The following is a 22,000-nucleotide window of genomic DNA, read 5'->3' as shown; positions in this document are numbered from 1 at the left end:
CAGGCCTCTCACTGTTGTGGCCTCTCCCGTTGCGGAGCACAGGCTCCGGACGCGCAGGCTCAGCGGCCATGGCTCACGGACCCAGCCGCTCCGCGGCATGTGGGATCTTCCCAGACCGGGGCACGAACCCACGTCCCCTGCATCGGCAGGCGGACTCTCCACCACTGTGCCACCAGGGAAGGCCCTGCTCACACCTTTTAAAATGACTTTTAGTAGTGTTTTATTAATGTATATCCTACACTTGTCTTGTTATGGTTATTCCTAGTTATTTTCTCTGTGTATTTTTTGTTATTGTGATTGGGATTTTTTCATTATATTTTACAGCTGGTTAATTATGGTTATCAAGAAAGCTAGTGATTGTGGATATTTATTTTTCACTTGGGCATAGAAATATCACACCAGACACAGGTGAGTCCCTTCACATTTACTGATTGTCATAGGTCATGTTCCCTGGGAAACAGACTGGAAGATGGATCTCATGTGTATAGGAGATTTATTGCAGTTTTCCCTCAAGAAAACATCAGAGAGGGGTAAGGGAAGGTGGATTGGGACAGGGAGAAATTGAACCAGAGTGGGGCTGAAACAGAGACCTCAAACGGTCACATAGGGAGCTCTAGAGCTAAGATCTCCCTGCAGAGACTTGAGATAAGACAAAAAAGGGCCTGGTCTTTGAATCCCAGCATGGACCTCTCATTGGACATGGGCTGCCCTTGAGGAGGAGGTGTAAGCTTGGACAAGGCAGTCCCTTCAGCAGAGGGCAATTCCAGAAGCCACAGGAGGTCACCACTCCCAGCTGCTGGAGGATTGAGTACCTCGGTCTGAAAGGGAGAGCTGGGCAGTGCCCCACATTTATTTTAGTAACACACTGATATTTTAGTATTTTTTATCCCTAAATGACTGCAGTCAAGGACACCAACACTACTAAGGCACGAAGTTCAAAAACACCTAGGTAGCTCCCTCTTCCTTTACTTTTAAAAGACTTGCTATTTAAATTTACCTTTTAAAACTTGTAAAGCATTTCACTCTGAGACTGATATAGATGATGAAGTTTTTAAAAAACAGATAACACTTATTTTGAACTTACTTTGATGTTCCTTGGAGCACTAAATAATATTTAGGCCCAGAATAAGGAGACTTTCTAGGAATAAAACAGTGGGTCTTCAGTCCAAACAGTATTGGATAGGATTTTTAAATGCTTTGACCAGCCTAGACCTGCTGAAAAAAATCCCACCTCCCCTTAACACACATTCGAAGGAAGACTTCAATATAACCATTTCTTTGCTTTTCTCCCTAAACTCATTGGGGTATAATGTACATGAAATAAAATGCACCCATCTATTTTAAGTGTAGAGTTTGATGCGTTTTGACAAATGTGTACACCTGTGTAATCACTACTCCAATGAATGTATAAGACATTTCCCTCTCTCCATTCCATTCCATGTCCCTGCTGTATTCTTTTAATGAGCATTGGTTTTCCTCTTGGCAAGCAGTTAGGTTATCTGGGATCAATTTTATCAAGACTTTCTTGTAAGCTTGTTATGGTGGGTCCACGGTCACCTTCACTCTAGGGTTGATTTATCCCACAACTCAGGCATCGTGATTCCTGATAATATATTGTCATTATTTTATTTTGAAGACTTATTTCTAAAGATATTTTAAAAGAGTAAAAATTGGTGTTTTTTTAATAACATATTTTCCATTTCTTTTTCTTCATTTTAGATCATTTCCATTGCTATGCTCAAGTTTACTAAATTTTCCTTCTGTATTTTATATTTTTTTATACTGGTGTTTCCAACCAGTATATTTTTTCATTTCAGATGTAACATTTTTCATTTCTAGAATTTCCATTTGTGTCTTTTTCATATCTTCTATTTCTCACATCATCATGTGCATGTTTTCCATATATCCTGACCATAATTATAATATTTGTATGAGCAGTTTAAAAATCCTTGACTGCTAATTCCATATCTGTCATTTCTGGGTTTCTTTCTATAGATTAATTGTTTTTCTTGGTTATGAATTATATTTTCCTTCTCTTTTTCATGCCTGGTACTTTTTTTTTTAACATCTTTATTGGGGTATAATTGCTTTACAATGGTGTGTTAGTTTCTGCTTTATAACAAAGTGAATCAGTTATACATATACATATGTGCCTGGTAATTTTTGACTAAGTACTAGGCATCATGAATTTTACATTGTTAATGGCTGAATTTTCTTAAATTCCTTTAAAGAGTGTTGGATTTTTTTTACAGCAGGCAATTAGAAGTTACTTGCAGTCTGGTTTAATCCCTTTGTGTTTTATTTTTCAACTCTTTTGGTTTAGGGCTAAATTAGCCTTTACTTTAGATCTATTTCTAGGGCATGGCCCTCCTAGAATAGTTACTAAATGTCCTGTGTATTCGTGAAGTTTCTCTACTTTGCCTCATGAGAACCTGAAATATTACTGACCCTGGTATGAACTCTGGGAGTTGTCTCCGTACACTTCTCTGGTGATTATTCTTTCCCTGGAAGTTGTTTTTGCCCGGCCTTGTGGGTTTTCACCCCAGACAGGCACAGACTGGTATTCAGTTAAAGACTCCAGAGGATCCCTATGCAGATTTCTGGAGTTCTTTCTCTGCATGGCTCCCTCTTCTCATATATTCTGCCCCACAGAGTTGCCTTGGACTCCCCCAAATTCGTATCTTTGTCTCTTCAACTCAGCAAGATAGCTGGGGTCCGTTTGCATTTTACCCCCTTGCAATGAAGTTCAGAAAGGCTTGTCAATGGTAGGACCCTCCTCATTTGTGTTTCTTTTCTCAGGAAAAGCAGTACTGCGTGGCTTGTTATATAATGTCTGAAGATAGCTGTTTTCAATATTTCATCCAGTTTTCTAGTTATTTATGACTGGATGGTAATTCAGAGGTTACCAGTACCCTTGGGTACAGTACACTCACTACACTGTTAGGAATAGTATTAGTTTTATCATCAACATAGAAAAAGCATTTTGCCTGATTATTGCAGTAATAAATCCAAAGCTCACAGAACAGAAAATAGGATAGACTTTGGTCATAGGTGCAAATAAAACTACACACATTAGAAACTAATTAAGGAAGTTGGCATTTCTGTTCCTTTTTTGTCTTTTCTCCTTCTGCATACCTGCTCGCTTTAAATGATTTATGCACATGAATAGTCTCCACCAAAGGATCAAGGTAGACTATGTCCCAACCATGAATAACTGCACATGATGTACCCAGGGCCTAAAAATATACCCTAGTGTTTCTTAAAAAGTCAGTCAGTGAGACTAAATAGAGATAAATATCCCCGTGGCATTTGAGTTTATAAGTCACTTCTGACCAGGAGAATGGTCCGTCAGTGCTTCTACCAATACTCATGGCTCCCCACCCAGAGAGGTGTCTGCAACTGATGAAGGATAACCTGGCCGTGAACCTTTAGTGCTAGAAGGGGTTTTATAATCAAGTGCCCTTATTCATTTTACAGTAGAGTGAATGATTCTTGGTGTCCAGAAGGCTGCCACTATAGCTGTTGTGTTTTGTCTGGAAGGGAAGATATGTTCCTGATATATTCACAACCCAGGATGCATTTTTCATAAAAATCATTCACAAATGAGAGTGAGTACAGTTGCAGACAGATTATCCTACTCCAGTCTGCACATATGAGGGTCTACACTGGCTTTTGGGTTAGATGAGGAACTTAGTGTCTGAGACAGTATGAGTTTCAAACTGTAGGGGGTCCTTGTTATCCTCTTATTCATTAGAGGAGTCTCTATAGTTATGAGGATGCATAAGGAAGACAAAGTCAGGGGCAAGCAAAACCCATCAAGGCCTGAAAGTGTTCACTAGTGATCTGAGGGCTTGGGAAATTGGTCCTTAGACAAACAGCCATCCCAGCTTAACACTAGAGTATTTCTCTGCTTATCATGTCAAGGCCTTCTGGGGCCTGACTTTTGTTGATGGTCAGATGTTAACATACAACAGTAAAGTACAAACACAGAAAATTCAGGAACTCATATAGTAATGTTGGAAAATTGCTGGAATCACACTCAAAATTTTAAACAATGAGAGTGTGTCAGAGTTAATGAACAATTGAAGGAGGGAAATCTAATGCAAGTAAGGACAGGATATATCCTCAGGCAGAAACTGATTTGATGATCAAAGGGTTAAGAGAAAAGCATTGAAAAAAATCAATGATGGCCAAGATATCTTTTTAAATTACTTTCTTTATGGTCATACTGAAAAAGCCAAATGTAAATATCAAGTGAACTATGATTATCATGCAATTTGTTTGAAAAATAATAATTTCACCCTCAAGAAATACCTTACGCAATTTATCTTTTTTTTAAAACTTAAGGCATAATTGCAATTTAGCCTAAATTTTGTTAAGTTTAATATAAATTTATCTTTTGTAAGTTTTAGTTTTATTATTCAAGATTAAGTTTCCATCAAACGGTTTTATATTTAGTGTGAAATTTTGGTCTCCATTTTAAAAGAGTTTACTTTAGCTGACCTTTAACCAATTGTGTTGCTGTACTTTTATACCAAAGAAATTTGACATGACAGCTCTTTAGTAAATTGAGGATCAAAAAGAAATGCCTTTGGGTGACTTTTCTAATACGGAGACTTTGAGATCAATATCAATCTATCTGGAGATCTCCAGAAGTGCAAATTACTCACAAGAGACTAGTTGCGTTAAAGGACCCTAGTCATAATCCATAGCTCTGGCCCAGCAGCACTTTCACGCCCTCTTTATGGCAAGAAAGGGAGGATCCTACCAATCTAGAACCTAGAAGGTGTTCCTGCTGTGGCCCTGCTGTCTCCAGCCTCATCTCCCCTGCCTGGTCCCTGCAGGCCTTTCCTTTCTTACACAGGGCACTCTCTTCCCTGGCCCGAAAACATTCTAGAGCACCAGCAGTCATCCTGATAATTGTCCGAGTATGTCATTCAGCTTTGGGTATTCACAGCCAGAGGTGCATTACCCACATCACAGTCTTGAGGTACAAATACGGTCACAGCTTTAATTTCCCCAGTGATGCCCTGGAGCCACCATTTCCTTCATGTAGCGGGAAGTTCATATTTCTTGCGCTTGATCTCACCTACCCCCACTCCCACAATTACTTAAGCATCCTGGAGCTTGTTCAGTTCAAAGGGTCAGTAAGTAAAGAACTGGAAAATCTGTTTAGTCTGCTGGTAGGTCCCACTTTTTGGTTACCATGATTCATTTTCAGCCCTACTGTGGTGTCACAGTTGAAAATGGACCTGTATAGTCCAATGTGTCCTTGTCTAGTGCTTTAAGGATGCCCTTTCTCAGCTAGCTAGATCTGCCAGGTCTTGATAGCACTGTTTTGTTTTTTAAAGTTTACACTCACACGCTCAGCCAAATGATCCCAAAGCCCAGTCTCTGTGCCGAAAGGGCTGTGTCCGGAGGGGTTCGCATCCTCTGCCGTCCCTGTCCCCTCCACCGTCCCTTCCCCATCCACTTGGTGCTGGAGCTGAGCCTGGGTTATCAGTCCAAACTCCTCATTCATCCCTGGGGGTGTCCCGTTTGAAGCCTTAGAGCTCTTCTCCTGCCAACAGACTTCAGCCTTCCAACCTATTAGATCACTTCTCCGTAACATGGAACTTCAAAAAGGCTGTTTTCTTGGCAGTGAAGAGAACCACAAAATCTGTGAACTTGCAAGCAGTCATCTAGTTCAAACCCTTTATTTTAGAGAGGAGGAAGAAAGAAATTAAGGCCAGGGCCCAAAATAGAACAGCTGGTCAATAAGAGATCTGGGAGACCAGGACTCTCCAATCTTAGCACAGCGCTCTACATACACTGCTTTAATAGTATCATGAAATAATCAATGAAACTGTTTCCAGAAAGCTTTATCTCATATTTTGTTTACCTGAAAGACAACCAAAGCAAGTCACGGGCTTCTTTGAATTGTAGGGCCATTCTTTTATATGTCCTGCTTTGTCATATATGACAAGAGCAGTGGATGGTAGGTGAATATTAAAGCCCCTTTAATATTAAAGCATCCCCCCAAATTTTTTTATTATCTTAACGGTCAACCAACATTTTTTAAAAACAAAAGGGGAGGGGTAATGAAATACAGAATTGTCACATATATATGTTTATGTGTGTAATATTAATATAGTAACTTGATTGCCCTTTGAATATCACTGTGTTGAATGAATTCCTCTGGGACATTTGACTCCATGAATTGGACCCAAACCATTGGGGTCATGTTAAGATGGCAGATTGAAAGTCCTGACTGAATGTCTGTCCCCTGATAGCTCTTCATATGTCTTTATGAAGAATCTTATTTCTGGTTGGTTCTTCGGGCTTTCTTCTCAGGCTGTGTAGCTAGAGTTTCCTTCTTTTTATCTCAGGGCTGTACCTTTTCCAAACTTCAAAATACTACAACAAGAACTAGTTCATGGGACCAGAACTTCAGAGGTCGTTATTGCTACATTTCCTACCCTGTGGGCGCCTGGAACACTTTTGCAAATTTAGCCATTTGCAAACTGTAAGGTGCATTTGATCAAACCATAGTAAGACCTAGTACTGCTTCTCCCAGGATGAATGGTGCCTACGAACCTTATACTGGCCTAACTAAGAACACTGAGAACAAGCCGTGCCATGACTCCTTCCTGAACTTGCGGAAGCCTTCCCAAACTGATCAGAAGGGGACTGTTCAACTCTCTTGCTAAAAAATGTTCAGTCTGCCACATTTTTCTGTCTTTGGATCCAGCTCAGTGCCGGGCACATAATAGACATTCAGAGAATATTTGTTGAGTAAAAAATTTAAAAATTAGTGACCCAACTGAATGGAGAACTCTACTTTGAGTTAAAGGGAAAAACGGAGGTGGTGAGTGGGTTCGTGAAGGCTGGGTGTGCCGCAGGCAAGTATAAATGTTGGGAGTGGTTAATGTTGATTTCATAGATGAATTAAAACACTTGATAACCCGGTAAATAGACCACTGTACAGTTATATAAATGGCACACTTAGCTTGTAGTTATAAGGTGCTAAAATAACTATGAAAAATGAAAGAGTCCATCAATCAAATGGTTGTTTTGCCTACGTGAAAGTCAAACAACCAATGTTACTCATTTTTTTCTCCTCTGAATTGACCCTTTGTTTTGTGACCCAACACTGTAGTGCAAACTGCCTGTTTAAGGCAATACTGACTGTTATGCTGATTACAGCATTCTGCTGGCCCCGGTGTGAAAAATGAAGCAAGGTGGATTTGCTAGGCCATGATGCTGGCTCAGAAAACATTAGTTAAAGTCCATGATCGAGGTTGTCTTATCACTGGGGTTATCAGGTGATTGTTTCTTCTTCCGGGGATTTGTATAGGTGGTTAAAGGAAGAAGAGCGGAATAAATGCGGAAAGTTCTATTTTATGATCTCTCCAACTGAAAGGCAACTCGATTGAATTCAATTCTTTTCTGAGCTGTAGTAGAGAAAGATATATTTATGTATCTGTGTAAACATGCACTGACCTAAAGACCCAGTGGTAGGCTGAATGGCTCCCTAAAGATATCCAAGTTCTAATCCCAGACACCTGTGCATACGCTGCCTCACACGGCACAGGTCCTCACCCCCTCCCCGTCCCCCTTCCCCCCTTCGTCTCCATCCCTCTCATTCTTTTCTTCTTCTCCTCCTCCCTCTTTGCTTGTAGCCAGCATTTACTTACCGGACATTCTGGTGTTTTCCATGAGTGCTTAGGGGGTGAGCGGTTGCAACGTGGACCCTGCTTTGCATCCTCCACTTCTTCTTTTCTTTGCCTCACCCCAGGCAGGAAGGCAGCATCTTTATAACGTCCCTCCATGCAAAGTCTCCTGCTCTAGCACCTGTTCACACCTGCCCTTTTTGGTCAAGACTCAGCATTCTGGAACTTTTCTGAACTCCTTAGGAGCACCTGTGTTAATTTCCTAGGACTGCTGTAACAAATTACAAAACCTGGGAGGCTTAAAACAACAGAAATTTATTCTTTCAGGCTAGAAGTCTGAAACCAAGGCGTCAGCAGGGCCATGCTCTCTGAAGGAGTGCGTGAAGAATCTGTTCCAACCCAGCCTCTGGTGTTGCCTGCAGTCCTTGGCCTCCCTTGGCTTCAGAACTCCAGCCTCTGCCCCCATCTTCATACAGCGTCCTGCGTGGGTGTCTGTGTTTGTGTCTCTTTTCTTCTCTTCTTATCACATTGAATGGAAAACCCACCCTACTCCAGTATATGGCCTCATCTTAACTTACATTTTGATTACATCTGCCAAGACCCTATTTCCAGATGAGTTCAGATTCTTAGGTACCCAAGGTTAGGACTCCAACGTACCTTTTTTGGGACACAATTCAACCCATAACAGCCATCTTTCCACACGGATTGGCTGCCAGCTCACTCAGCCTTTGAGATGGTACTTGATCTCAGTGGCCGTTCCAGTCAGTCTTGACTCAGACAAACTCAGGTAAAGAAGGGCATCTCATGGCAGGAGTATACAATAAAAATGAGTCGTAACATCCTGGAATGGGAGCCTAATAGGGCTGGTCCTGGAGCTAGAAGGAGATTCCTGATTTCGGGAGGCCCTGAGGCATGGAGATCCATTCTTGTGCTCTGTCATTAACATACCTCAACCGGAATGTAGTGTTGCTTTTTTCCGGCCTCACCACAAAGTGATTTCTAATCTCTTCTCACTGATTTTGCTCCCCTACCTTAACTGCAGCTTCTTTCTGATTTGGCTTTTCCAGGTCTGATTTCACCTTGTGACCTTTCAGCTACATGGTGCACCATGAACTGACACATTCTTGTCATGTTTCTTAGTTCTCATGCTGTTATGGACTGTGTGTTTGTGTCCCCTGAAATTTATACATTGAAGTCCTAACCCTGGACGTGGTAGCATTTGGAGGTGGGGGCTTTGGGAGGTACAGATGTACCTTGTTTTCTTGTGCTTCACTGTATCGCAGACATTGCGTTTTTACAAATGGAAGGTTTGTGGCAACCCAGCGTCGAGCAAGTCTGTCAGCGCCATTTTTCCAACCACATTTGCTCACTTCATGTCTCTGTATCACATTATGGTAATTCTCACAGTATTCCAAACTTTTTCACGATTATTAGTTTTGATACGGTGATCTGCAGTCAGTGATCTTTGATGTTACTACTATGACTCGCTGAAGGCTCGCTGAGGGTTAGCGATTTTTAGCAATAAAGTATTCTTTAATTAAGGTATGTACAGTGGGTTTTTTAGACATAATTATTACACACTTAATAGAATCGTATCGTGTAACATCACTTTTATATGCCCTGGGAAACGAAAAAATTCACACAACCTGCTGTATTGTAATAGTAACTTTATCACAGTGGTCTGGAACTGAACCTACAATATTTCTGAGGTCTGCCTGTACTTAGGTTTAGATGAAGTCATGAGAGTGCGCCCCCCCCCATCATGGGATTAATGCCCTTATAAGAAGAGGAAGGGACACCAGAGCGCGCGCTCTCGCTCTCTCTCTCTCTCTCTCTCTCTCTGCCATGTGAGGACACAGCGGGAAGATGGCTGTCTGCAAGGCAGGAGGAGGCCTCTCACTAGGAATCAGATCGGCTGGCACCTTGATCTTGGACTTCTCAGACTCCACAACTGTGAGAATAAATGTCTGTTGTTTAGGCCACCCAGTGTATGGTATTTTGTTACAGCAGGCTGTGTTGACCGAGACACATGCTTTATGGAGAGATTCTTTGTGACTCAGGCTACAGGGCAGGCCCTGTGAGGGTCAGGCCTGGGGTATTTGCATTCATTTCCCCTGGTCCCAGGGTTGTGTATGTCATGTGTGCGTGTGTTTATGTTGCATTTTAATAGGAGGTGGTGGTCTAACCTGAAGGGCCGCCTCTGTAATGGTGGTATTTGAAGCTTGACTGCGGGCTGCTGAGACACCCCAAGCCTTCTCAAAACACAGCACAGATGTGGCCTCTGGTTCTCCTGGGACGGGGCTACCACCAGATTAGGGACTAAATGACTTAGAGTTCTCAGCACCCTTACAGGCGACTCTTGCAATTTTAGTTGGCGCTTCTGTGCTGGAGCAGATGCTTGTGCCTCTGACACTGCAGGACTGGTGCATCTCTGCAGGAAAAGAACACTAACAGAACACTCAGAGTGGCTCTGTCCCCAAGAGCGAGAGCCAGATCTGTGGATGTATGCTTGTTTGTTTGTTTTGTTTTGTGTTTTAAGCTGCTGAAGCAGGCACTCTTATATCATGATGAGTAGAGGCAGCCAACATATGGCTCATAGACCCCCTTTGTTGAACCTATTCCAACTTGGAGATGAGAGTCCCCCTCCTCAAGTGTAAAGAAGCCCCTTTGCTCATGTAATTGAAATTTTAAGTACCACTCTGGCCTGGTTTCAAGTCTGGCAATAAAACAAAAATCTTTCTTACCATTTCATGGATTGGGTCTCCCTGGTATGTTTCAAGTCAATGCAGTTAGCTGAACCCTCTAATATTTCTGGAGATGAGGTGAATAGGGGTAATTCAGCCTCACCAGCTCAACAGCATCTTGCTTGCCTTCCTTTAATCACAGCTCTGGAAATGTTTTGGCTTGTCTCACTGCACGAGAGAGCTTGATTAGGACAGAATCCGGAAATATAAGTTAGACATTTTTAAGAAGTAACATTGACTAAGCTCTAACATATATTGGTCTATAAATCTTTAAAAGTCATTGATGCGAAAGAACTTATTTACTCAAATCTTCTAATCTTCCCATTTTAAAGAAAGTTCTTCACAGAACAGTTTATATGTGTTCCAGGTTCCAAAACAAACAGAACTAAAAGTTTCAGATTACCAGAAAGATGTAAAGCACATGGCATTTCGTAAAAGTTTAAGTGGGCTCACAGAACATAGGCAGTAAGGGATTAAATGGCAAAACTAAGACCTCACAGCAGTTACATTACCTCCTAAGACCACTCTGCTGAGCTCTCTCAGGGATACAAAAACTAGAAGTGCTGACCCGCCAGGAACTTACAGTCCATGTGGGAAGATACGATGTAACTCAGGGAAAAATTAAACAGCATTAGAGTGTTTAAGTGACAGTTTACAAGAGAGCAATGGGTGAACAATTTCATGGTCATCCTGGGCTAATTGCCAAGGCAGTCCTATCAGCAGCGTTCGTTCTGCATCGGAAGAAAGGAACTGCGGCCAGAAAAGAAGTCGGGCTTGACCATGGGGGTGGGTAAGAGGTTATCAGATGAAAGGATGGGGGTCTTTCTAGGTGGGCAGAATGAAGTAGGAGATTGAAAGATGTGATCAGGAGAAGCAGAAAGTGTGTAGAGATGCTGGGAAAAGCTCAGGCATTTGGACTTCGTGTTTTACAAATGCTCTGAGAAAAATGGGAGGCAAAGAAATCTTTTCTGCAAACTCCAGATTTTGTAATAACTGCTGATAATCTGGGCTTATTTACTGCAGAAGTGTTTAAATGCATGTTTTATTGTAAAACCTTATATCAATCTTGTATACAGCAATACTGAGATACAAACAAAAAAAAAATCAGAGTTTAAAAGGCCAATTCTTATACAATTTCTTTGATCTTTTTGTGTCAGGATTTTTTTTTTAATTATAGAAGGAAATGTTGCCTTGTCCAAAGTGGTTTGAAATATCTCACATGGGAGGGTTTCTCAAAGAGAAAACAGTTATGTAATTATACTCATGTTTGCCTCACTTCTATGCACTTTAATTTTCTAGAAGTAAAGCTTCTAGCTGAGGGAACTTCACAGAAACCTCCCCAGTCCTAAGACAGAACTTCAGAATGTTACCATAGGGTAGGAAAACTGGTGGCTTTAGATCTAGGGCTTTATGTCGGTTTACAAAGTGTCAGCCAGAAGGAAGGAAGCATGGCTGCCTTTTTCTCATCCACGTTAAACTGGCTTCTAGCAGACAGACATCGGGACAGCCCCAGAACACACGGAAACTTCTTGCCATCCTGACCCTAAATTCCTGTCCTTCTCCCAGTTAACTTGCGAACGATCCACACTGAGTTAGCCAGTACCGCAAAGTGAGGAATACAAAGGGCACCTCTGGGGGTCTCCTTGGTATCGTTGACTCTTCTGCCCAACTGGTACAGCACAAAGATGACTCAGGGGCTTCAACCACACCCAGAAGGCATTTAGGCTATTTGCCCAAACAGTGAGCCTGGCCAGCTTCAGAGCTCTGCCCTGGCCCTGCCCCTCTGCGAGGGCACAGGTCACTGTTGGACAAAGCGCATTGAAATTAAGCCCAGACCCAGAAGTTCACATTTTACTGATGAATGTGCCGCATTGTGAGTCTGTGTGTGTCTTTGCGGCCCGTGGCTATTCAGTAAAAAGGCCTGTTTGTATGCTCTAATTGAAAGGATTGAAGTGTGACAGAGTCTCTGGCTTCTGGAGAAGCAAGGACTGAGGAACCAGGCTTTCCAGGGCCCAGCCAAGGGGAGACTAGAGCCTTGACAACCAGGTGTGTGTGCGGGGGAGGTGGGAAGAGGTGGGCAGCAGTAGCAAGACACAGACAGGAGAAGAAAAGGCTGGCTAAGCTGTGCTCAAGGCCCTTGTGGAGGCAGGGTAATGAAGGAGGGGGGAAAGACGAGTCAGGCTGAGAGCGCCTGCGCAGGTGCTTCTAGGGAGCCTGGCTCATCTTCTTCACTCTCTCTAACAAAGGTGTCTCGTGCCCCACGCTTTGGTATACTAACCATGTCTCTCGTTTTCTGTGTTCTGATGCTTTGACATCTGGGTCCTTGCTGACTCTGGAAGGACCGACTCTCCCAGGGCTGGCCAATTCCTAGAGATAGTCAACAACTTGCCCACAAGTGCACATTTCAAATACAAACCAACCAATCCAGAATCTACATCCGAACACCTCCTTTCCACCTCTGGGCCAGTATCCACCTGCCCTAATCACCCCAGAGCCAGGCACCAGACAACTAGGGACAGCCCCTGTGTCCCAGAGCCCACTGAAATTATTCAAGCTGCCCAATCCTACCTAGCACACACTGCCCTGCTCATTCCTTCCTGCAGAAACCACTATCGAGGCTCTTGCCCACAGCTGTTCCCCTTCTCCCTTCTTCTCCTGCCCACCCTGAGGTTTCCCCGTGTGACCCCTCGTGGGAGCTGTGAGTGACAAACTATCTTTTCAATGGTTTTCGTTTATTGATCAGTTGACCTCACTATACGTGAATAATAATAAAACATATGAAACTGTTCAGTTCTAAAAAACTCTCATAAGCCAGGGCCCTGCCCAAGTCAGCATGCTCCCTAAGCCCCCGTACTCCTAACTCCACTGCTCCCAGGGGCTCTCTTCTCTCTTTAGCATCAGAGACTTCATCAACTTAATAAGTAAGTCAATTAAGTGAAATTCAAGTGAAAATTAAAGTATAACTAAGAGTCAGCAGTTAGCAGAAGTGCCTAATGTTACCTCTGAAATTATGTATTTCAGGATGAAAGGAAGCCTGAAGAATCTGTTTTCTTAGGTGCCCAGTGTTTGGCCTGGGCGTAGAAACTAGGTGAAATTAAGAAGTAGATTTCAGATCCATTGACCTGGAAAGATCCAGACCATGAGTAGGCTGGACTTTGGTGGCAGTCTTGAGGGATGCAAGCGCAAGAAGTCTAACATTTATTGGGGGATTAATATGTGCCAGGACTCTTCCAAAGACTGTGGCTCATTTAACCCGCCAACAAAACTGAGAAAAATGCCATTATTTTCGTGTTGTAGGTAAGGAGACTGAGACACACAGTTGCTGAGGAACTTAGCTAAGCTAAGTGACAGAGATGGGGCTCAAATCCAGGCAGTGTGGTTCCAGAGCCTGTGCTTTGCACCACTTTGTTGTTTGGTACAGTAGAAAGAGCCCCTTTGTGGGAGGAAGACAGACCCACTTATAAATTTAACTCTATCAATTATTAGTTGTGTGACTTGTTAGTAATCTGACCATCTATGATCTAAAGGTTCATCTGTAATATAAGGGTGATAATATTTATCCAACAGGGCTGTTCTGAGGATAAAATAAGATGATAATCATGAAATAAAAGCACTGAACACTCTGGTATGTAAAGAAGTGGTGGTTTCCCGTTTTTATTCCTAAGCAAGACATAGGTGGTCATTGCCCTCTTTTACACCAGTGATTCTGTAGCTGCTCATGTCCGAATCATCCCACGCGGCGAGAGTCAGGAAACTGGAAAATGTGTCATTAGCAAAGTCTTACTTCCGAGGAGAGGTATAGGCAAGCAGAGCTGACATCCAGCCGGTATGCTCTGGTGTACCCAGAGCAGTTGTTAACATATGAAATAAGCCCACTTGGGTGGGTCCTTAGCTGTTTTCTTGAGCCTCCTTCCCACCGTGGCTCCTGTCACTCCAAGCACCCAGGTCTGGGCCTCCAGGGTGTGGCTCACAGCACCAGAGCTGGTGTCCATTCTGGCCAGTCGGTGCACACGGCGCTCTGGTTATTAACCACCTAGCAGGTCACCACTGCAGGCAAAAGAAGAAGGGCTTCACAGTGGCCCTCAGAGGAGGAGCCCCAATCCTTGGGTGGGGGCCAGCCAAAGGGGAAGCATGTGCTGGGCATTTTGCCATCCTTTTACCTGTTTCGGATCAGGGAGAGAAAGAGAGCTGGTTATAGCTTCCTCCTTCTTCTCCTCCCCTCGCCTCATACTCACCTTTGAAAGCAACCTCCTAGGGGCACGTGAACATTTTTAGACCCTTAGGAAAAATGAAAATGTCCATATTTATGAAAATAGTATTCCAGAGCAGATCTGTGCTATACTAGGCTGACCCGAGAGATTAAAATCACCTTTCCTTGAGCTTAAGTCTAATCTCATGTGGCCTTTCTGAACTGTAACTGCTCACAATTATAAGAGCCACTTCTTAAAAACACCCTAGGGCTTCCCTGGTGGCGCAGTGGTTGAGAGTCTGCCTGCTGATGCAGGGAACACGGGTTCGTGCCCCGGTCCGGGAAGATGCCACATGCCGCGGAGCGGCTGGGCCCGTGAGCCATGGCCGCTGAGCCTGTGCGTCCGGAGCCTGTGCTCCGCAACGGGAGAGGCCACAACAGTGAGAGACCCGCGTACCGCAAAAAAAAAAAAAAAAAAAAACACCACCCTACCACGAATCCCATCTGTGCTGAGACCGCCCAGCCTCTTCACATTTGCTATCAGTCTGGATACAATTGGCTTCGATTAGATCTTTTGAAAATATATCTGCAGTTTTCTGTAAGCTCAGTCATGAAGCCAAGAGGCATCTTAACAATCACATTTGAGCTCTCGCTTGAAACAGGCAAGGTTACTCTGCAGTTTGAGCCAAGGATTCCTCCCCTTCGCTGTGGGCATTTGGAAGAAGCCTTCTGAGATCTGGCAAACCCAGCTAAAGATGGTTCATGAACCACATTTGTCACACCACTTTCAGAGGGAAACACTCAAATCATACTTCCTTTCATATATAATAACTGCAAGCTTTCCCTGTGATTCCTCATATGTAACCTTGTCTGCTTTCTCAAAAATCCTGTAAAGTACCCCATTTTACAGATGAAGAAAATGAGATTTAGAGGCATAAAGTTCCTTGCTCACAGATGGACTAAAAATAGAATCTTTGAATAGGATACTCTGCCTTTAACCAAATTGCTTTGAACCTAGGAATTGTAAATAAATCAGTTAATAGTTCCTAGGAAGTAAGAGTCCTTTTAAATTATTTTGACCTTTTTTTTTTTTTTTTTTTTTTTTTTTTTGCGGTACGCGAGCCTCTCACTGTTGTGGCCTCTCCCGTTGCGGAGCACAGGCTCCGGACGCGCAAGCTCAGCGGCCATAGCTCACGGGCCCAGCCGCTCGGTGACATGTGGGATCTTCCCGGACCGGGGCACGAACCCGTGTCCCCTGCATCGGCAGGCAGACTCTCAACCACTGCGCCACCAGGGAAGCCCATTGCAGGGGTTTTTTGTATGTTCTATCATGTAAGCTACAGATGATTGAAACCTGAGATCTTTAATTTTGATATAATCCATTAATTTTTACTTTTTTATGGTTTCTGCTTTTGAGATCTTTTTCAAGAAATCCTCCAGTATTTTCTCCCATTAATGTTATACCTTTATCTTCACATTTATAGTCTTAATGAGATTTAAATTTAGTGACATTTGTGAGGTAGTCCTCCAACTTTAGTATTTGCCATGTAATGAGATAACACCATTTCTAAATAATCCATCTTTGCCCAAGAAATATACCTTAAATTCTGTTTTCCCTAATATTACTATTAGATTAAATATAATGTATTACATATAAATATTAAAACTGTGATCCCATCTTTATTTGGTCCATATTTAACTGTTGCATCCTTTTTTCCATCACAGTCTTTTCAACCTTTCTGTATATTTTAATGAAATAAAAAATATTGGAGATAATATTAACAATTAATAATATAGATGCTGAAGATGTCTGTCTTTAGATCTCTGTTTTAATTTATATTTTAGTAATAATGGTAGTATATTGTATCATATATATGATAAATGATATTATATAATTATTATTATATTAGAATATATTATATATTTCTGCCATCTGATTTCATGTTTTCCATTTATCATGGCTTCTTTTTTTTGTTTCCTTTACTGCCTTCCACAGCCGTCTCACATTTTATTTTGCTTGTTTTAAAGTCGTACCTTCCTCAACACTGCTAGTTATTAGTGAAATGCAAATCAAAACTATGCTCTGGTGTACAACCTCACACAGTCAGAATGGCCATCATTAAAAAGTCTAAAAATAACAAATACTGGAGAAAAGGGAACCCTCCTACACGTGTTGGTGGGAATGTAAGTTTGTGCAGCAGCTATGGAGAACAGTATGAAGATTCCTCAAGAAACTAAAAATAGAGTTGCCGTACAATCCAGCAGTCCCACTCCTGGGCATATATCTGGACAAAACTATAATTCAAAAAGAAGCATGTACCCGTATGTTCATAGCAGCACTATTCACAATAGCCAAAACATGGAAACAACCTAAATGTTCATCAACAGATGAATGGATAAAGAAGTGGTGCATATATACAGTAGAATACTACTGAGCCATAAAAAGAGCAAAATAATGCCATTTGCAGCAACAGTGATGGAACTAGAGATTATTACACTTAAATGAAGTAAGTCAGAAAGAGAAAGACAAATAGCATATGATATCACTTATATGTGGAATCTAAAATATGACAAAAATGAACCTATCTATGAAACAGAAACAGACTCACAGACGTGGAGAACAGACTTGTGTTTGCCAAGCGGGAGGCGGGTAGGGAAGGGATGGAGTGGGAGTTTGGGCTTTGCAGATACAAACTATTATATACAGAATGGATAAACAACAAGGTCCTACTGTATAGCACAGGGAACTATATTCAATATCCTGAGATAAACCATAATGGAAAAGAATATGAAAAAGAATGTATATATATGTATAACTGGATCACTTTGCTGTACAGCAGAAATTAATACATTGTAAATCAACTATACTTCAATAAAAAAGTCAACAAACCCACAGAAAAAAGAGTTGTACCTTCCATTTTTATTATTCTAGTTAGGTTGCCCTTAATTTATTAGATTATCTCAGGGCGTTATCTAGTATTTCAAGAAATATTATAAAATTCCCTCTGAAATAAGATCTTCTAATTGACTTTAATAAAAGCAAAACTTTGCTCAATTTCCTATAATCAAATACATGCACATTGAAACCACAATCAAATACTATTTTTTTAAACCTCTAAAATTGGTAAAAAATATTTTTTAACATCTTTATTGGAGTATAATTGCTTTACAATGGTGTGTTAGTTTCTGCTGTATAACAAAGTGAATCAGCTATACATACACATATATCCCCATATCCCCTCCCTCTTGCGTCTCCCGCCCACTTTCCCTATCCCACCCCACTAGGTGGTCACAAAGCACCAATCTGATCTCCCTGTGCTATGCGGCTGCTTCCCACTAGCTATCTATTTTACATTTGGTAGTGTATATATGGCCATGCCACTCTCTCACTTCGTCCCAGCTTACCCTTCCCCCTCCCCGTATCCTCAAGTCCATTCTCTACATCTGCGTCTTTATTCCTGTCCTGCCCCTAGGTTCTTCAGGACCACAAAATTGGTAAAATTTAAAAGCTTGATAATACCCAATGTGGGGAGGTGCATGGAAACAAATATTGTTGGTTGAGGCATAGATTTTGGAGAATGTTTGACAAATATCTATCAAAAATTTGAATGTACATACTCTTTGATCCATTATTTCCACTTCTAGGAATGTATCCAATGGATACGGATTTTATCGTAGCAGTGGTTATTGTAGTAAAAATTCACACTTTTTTCAATTTCTGTACTGTTTCAAATTCTACTGAGTATGTATCACTTTTATTATTAAAAATGCACTATATATAAATTTTATATAAATTATATATTTTTTTTTGAAAAGAGAGAAATGTAAAGATGTCACAGAGCTAAAACAAAGAGTTTCTAATTTTACAAGTTTGAGAATCTCTTGACATAACGCATCACTTTAATTGTCTTCTAAATAACGTTTGTCTTAGTTTAGGCTGCTGTAACAAATCATCATAGACTAGGTGGCTTAAACAACAAACTTTTATCTCTCACAGCTCTGGAGGCTGGGAAGTCCAGGTTCAAGGTACCAGCAGATCTGGTGTGTGGTGAGGGCCCTCTTCTTGCTTTGCAGGTGGTGGCTTTCTCCTTGTATCCTCACGTGGTGGAGAGAGAGAGGGCTAGCTTTCTTCCTCTTCTTATAAGGACGCTAATCCTATTATGGAGGCCTAGTTAGCTCCTAGAGGCCCCACCTCAAAATACCGTCACATTAGGGCTTCAGAGTGTGAATTTTAGGGGGACACAAACATTCAGTTCATAGCAATATTTTATTTCAATGAAATAAAAATGGGGTTTTCTCTACTCATATCATCGTTTATTTGAGTGCTTCAAATATTCAATACAGTTTTCCTATTTTATTTTTATAGGTGAGTTACCAAAGCTAGGAAGAATCTAAAATAGCTTAACTAAGATCCCACAGTGAGTAGACCTATTGACTACTGTCATCTCTTGTGTGTGTGTGTGTGGGGGGGGGCGTGTGAATCAGAGACACAGCACAAAGGTAATAGTGACTCTTAGTCATCGTTCAGTTCTTTGCATCTCTATCCTAAGAGGGAAAACCCTAACAAGAGCCAGGAAAGGGCCCGTATTTACTTTGGAATCATTCATTTATTTTTCCTTTCATGGACCATTCAAATTGTAACCATTGGTCAGTCATCTGTGTGGCTTGGTAATCAATGAAATTTGATAATTTAAGTGGCCTCTTCCATTAGAAAAAAATGCCCAATATTCCATGAAATTATAATTTTGCATTGCATTCTTGACACAGGCCTAGAAGCCACAGAATGAAAGCAATGGGAAGTGTGAGTTTGGAACGGGCAGATCCGTGAAGCCGTGTTCCCAAGGTCTGGAAGCAGAGATTTGGCAAAATGGAATTCACAGACTCAAGAGGGCATCAGATGGGGAGCCCAGGCAGCCCCCGTTTCCGGCTTTGATTTATGTTGCACTCAAATAAAATACCTTGCTTCCTGAATGCTGCTTTGGCTCAATTTCAGCAGAGTAGCAATTCTTAATCCAAAGCAGTCGAAGAATTTGTTCAGTGGTCAAACAGCATTCTTCTGAATACTTGGAAATCGCAAAGGTCCGCTGTTGCACAATATTCTCTAGCAAACAAGGCAGAGAAAACCAATAAACGTGCCAGACTATGCCAGGGTCAGCCCTGACAGCCCCGAAACTGTCCGAGACTCCATAGAAGTGCATGTCTCCATTGCCTCAGCTGTGAAATAGTACATGATACAACTTTACGTTGAAATCTGAAATTGTACTCTTACAGGTGAGTATATATATGTGTGTGTGTGTGTGTGTGTGTGTTCACAATTCATCCACTTTACAACTGCCGTTTCAGTTTAGTCCAAAGGTGGCAGAAATAACTTTGATTAATCCTGAATTTTTAAAGAATATATTATTCACTACCGCCTCTCAGCCTCCAAAGTACTTTGTCCATGTTTTCATTAATGTATACATCACATTCTGTCATCATTAGTAATCTATCCATCTATCTTCCCAGATAGACTTTAAGTTCCTTGGAGATAGAGACTGTATCTTCATCTTTATATTTTCAAAGTCCAGTGCAATGCCTGGCATATATTAGGCACTGTATAATGTCTAAGGAATGAAGCTATAGACCAACAACTGAAGTCTTCCTATATTCTGATCATGCAGTTACAAGATACTTTGAAAGAGTAAATATAACATTCACTATGCATAGATGCAAAGCAGGTATGTGATAGAATGTTAGAAGATAAGACATAGCAGGGGACTCTTCACTGAATGGCAAAGGAAAAAAATATACATCATCATCTTTAGATTTGAACAAAATTGAGGCCAATTTCCTTTTCCATCATTTATTATCTAAATTCTTGGCCACTAAGGTGACTGGAATGTCAAAGGCAGTACAAATGTGCATGATTTAAAAACATATTCCTGGGCTTCCCTGGTGGCGCAGTGGTTGAGAGTCCGCCTGCCAATGCAGGGGACAAGGGTTCGTGCCCCGGTCCGGGAGGATCCCTCATGTCGCGGGGCGGCTGGGCCCGTGAGCCATGGCCGCTGAGCCTGCATGTCCGGAGCCTGTGCTCCACAACGGGAGAGGCCACAACAGTGAGCGGCCCATGTACTGAAAAAAAAAAAAAAAAAAAAAAAAAAAAAAATATATATATATATATATATATATATATATATTCCTTAACTTCTTAGGGATAGTAATAAGGTCACAGGAAATGCCAGTGGCACAGGTCAATTTCAATTCTCACTTTTTGCTCACAAAACTTCCCTGTATGAGAAGAAATTATTTGAATTTTTACCCATCTTGAACCATTAATCTCAGTAATTTAATTTTACTGAATGTACATTTCTTATATGAAATTAATTTAAAGAACAGAGTAGACAGCGCCAATTATATTCCTAAATTTCAGTTACACCCACTACTCATTTATATAATGGTAACTTAAAAGGAGAATTTGTATATATTTGTATATACTAACATATTCATAGACCTGTGTGTTGAAAGGGACTTGTACTTCCAGAGAGTAGTCCCACTTCTTCATTTTTCAAGGTGGTCTGGAGGGACTAATTTGAATTGGTGGGATTTTAGGAATGAATCTTTAGACAGTTGGATGTAATCAGTTAATATTTTCAAAGAGTTGGGGAAGATTGATTAATACTTCCTAACGAAGAGAGAATCCTTGGGTTGGATGAGTAATTTTCCTTAGTCTGAGATTCAGTACCGACAATTTTGGTGCTTACTCATCAAGGAGATTTGGGGGAGCGGGTAGTGGGTAGCCAGGAGTGCAGCAACAGACACCTGCTACACAGCATCTAAAAATCTTAGAAAGTCAACTTAGGACACAAGAGAAATATAGATGAAATAAACATGAATAATGAGGGCAGGTATTTTCATTTCTTAGATGTAATGGTAACATCATTTATGAAAAAACTGTGTAAGGTTATTCTCTGATATGGACCAGTCCTTGAGGACCTAAAGGAGAGAAAGGTAGGGCTTGGGAAAAGGGGCAGGGAAAAGGGGACCTGGTTCTAGATCAGCTGAATGTCTCTCACTCTCAAATTTGGGGGTGACTTGGAAAGTGGCAGTAGCAGTCTGAGTGGCAGCCCTTGAATTCTCAGAAGGGATGAAGGGCTCCACCCAAGATGAGGTGATGCTCTGTGGTCTGGTATTCCCACTGCAATGCAATTCTGTTTTGTAAGATTCTGGTCTTCTTCTGGATGGGAATATCAAGCTGCCTGTCTTTCTAGATACTGTCTGCCTAACTACTGTCATCTCATGAACAGGATTATTTCCCTTACCCCAAGACGCCACTAAGCTTAAGGGATTGCCAAATATCTAGATGGGTAGAAGGAAAGGAAGGAGCTTCTACAGCTTGTTCAGCTGAAACTGGGAGAATGTGCATTCCTATTACTTAT

General features: G+C 41.5%; 1 protein-coding gene across 1 annotated transcript in view; it reads right to left on the bottom strand.

Annotated features, from left to right (window-relative positions):
* Positions 1–14,059: 14,059 nt before the first annotated feature.
* The window catches only part of UST (uronyl 2-sulfotransferase), a 378,486-nt gene continuing 370,545 nt past the window's right edge, over positions 14,060–22,000 (bottom strand). Inside the window, exon 9 of the mRNA XM_073789713.1 lies at positions 14,060–14,556. Within this exon, the coding sequence (XP_073645814.1) occupies positions 14,553–14,556 (4 nt within the window). The 3' untranslated portion in view covers positions 14,060–14,552. The remainder of the gene's footprint in view (positions 14,557–22,000) is intronic.

Source organism: Tursiops truncatus, chromosome 12 (assembly GCF_011762595.2).
Source record: "Tursiops truncatus isolate mTurTru1 chromosome 12, mTurTru1.mat.Y, whole genome shotgun sequence".
In the NCBI taxonomy this organism is placed as follows: domain Eukaryota; kingdom Metazoa; phylum Chordata; class Mammalia; order Artiodactyla; family Delphinidae; genus Tursiops; species Tursiops truncatus.
Note: the sequence above shows the minus strand (reverse complement) of the source record. Positions and strands in the feature narration are given on the sequence as shown.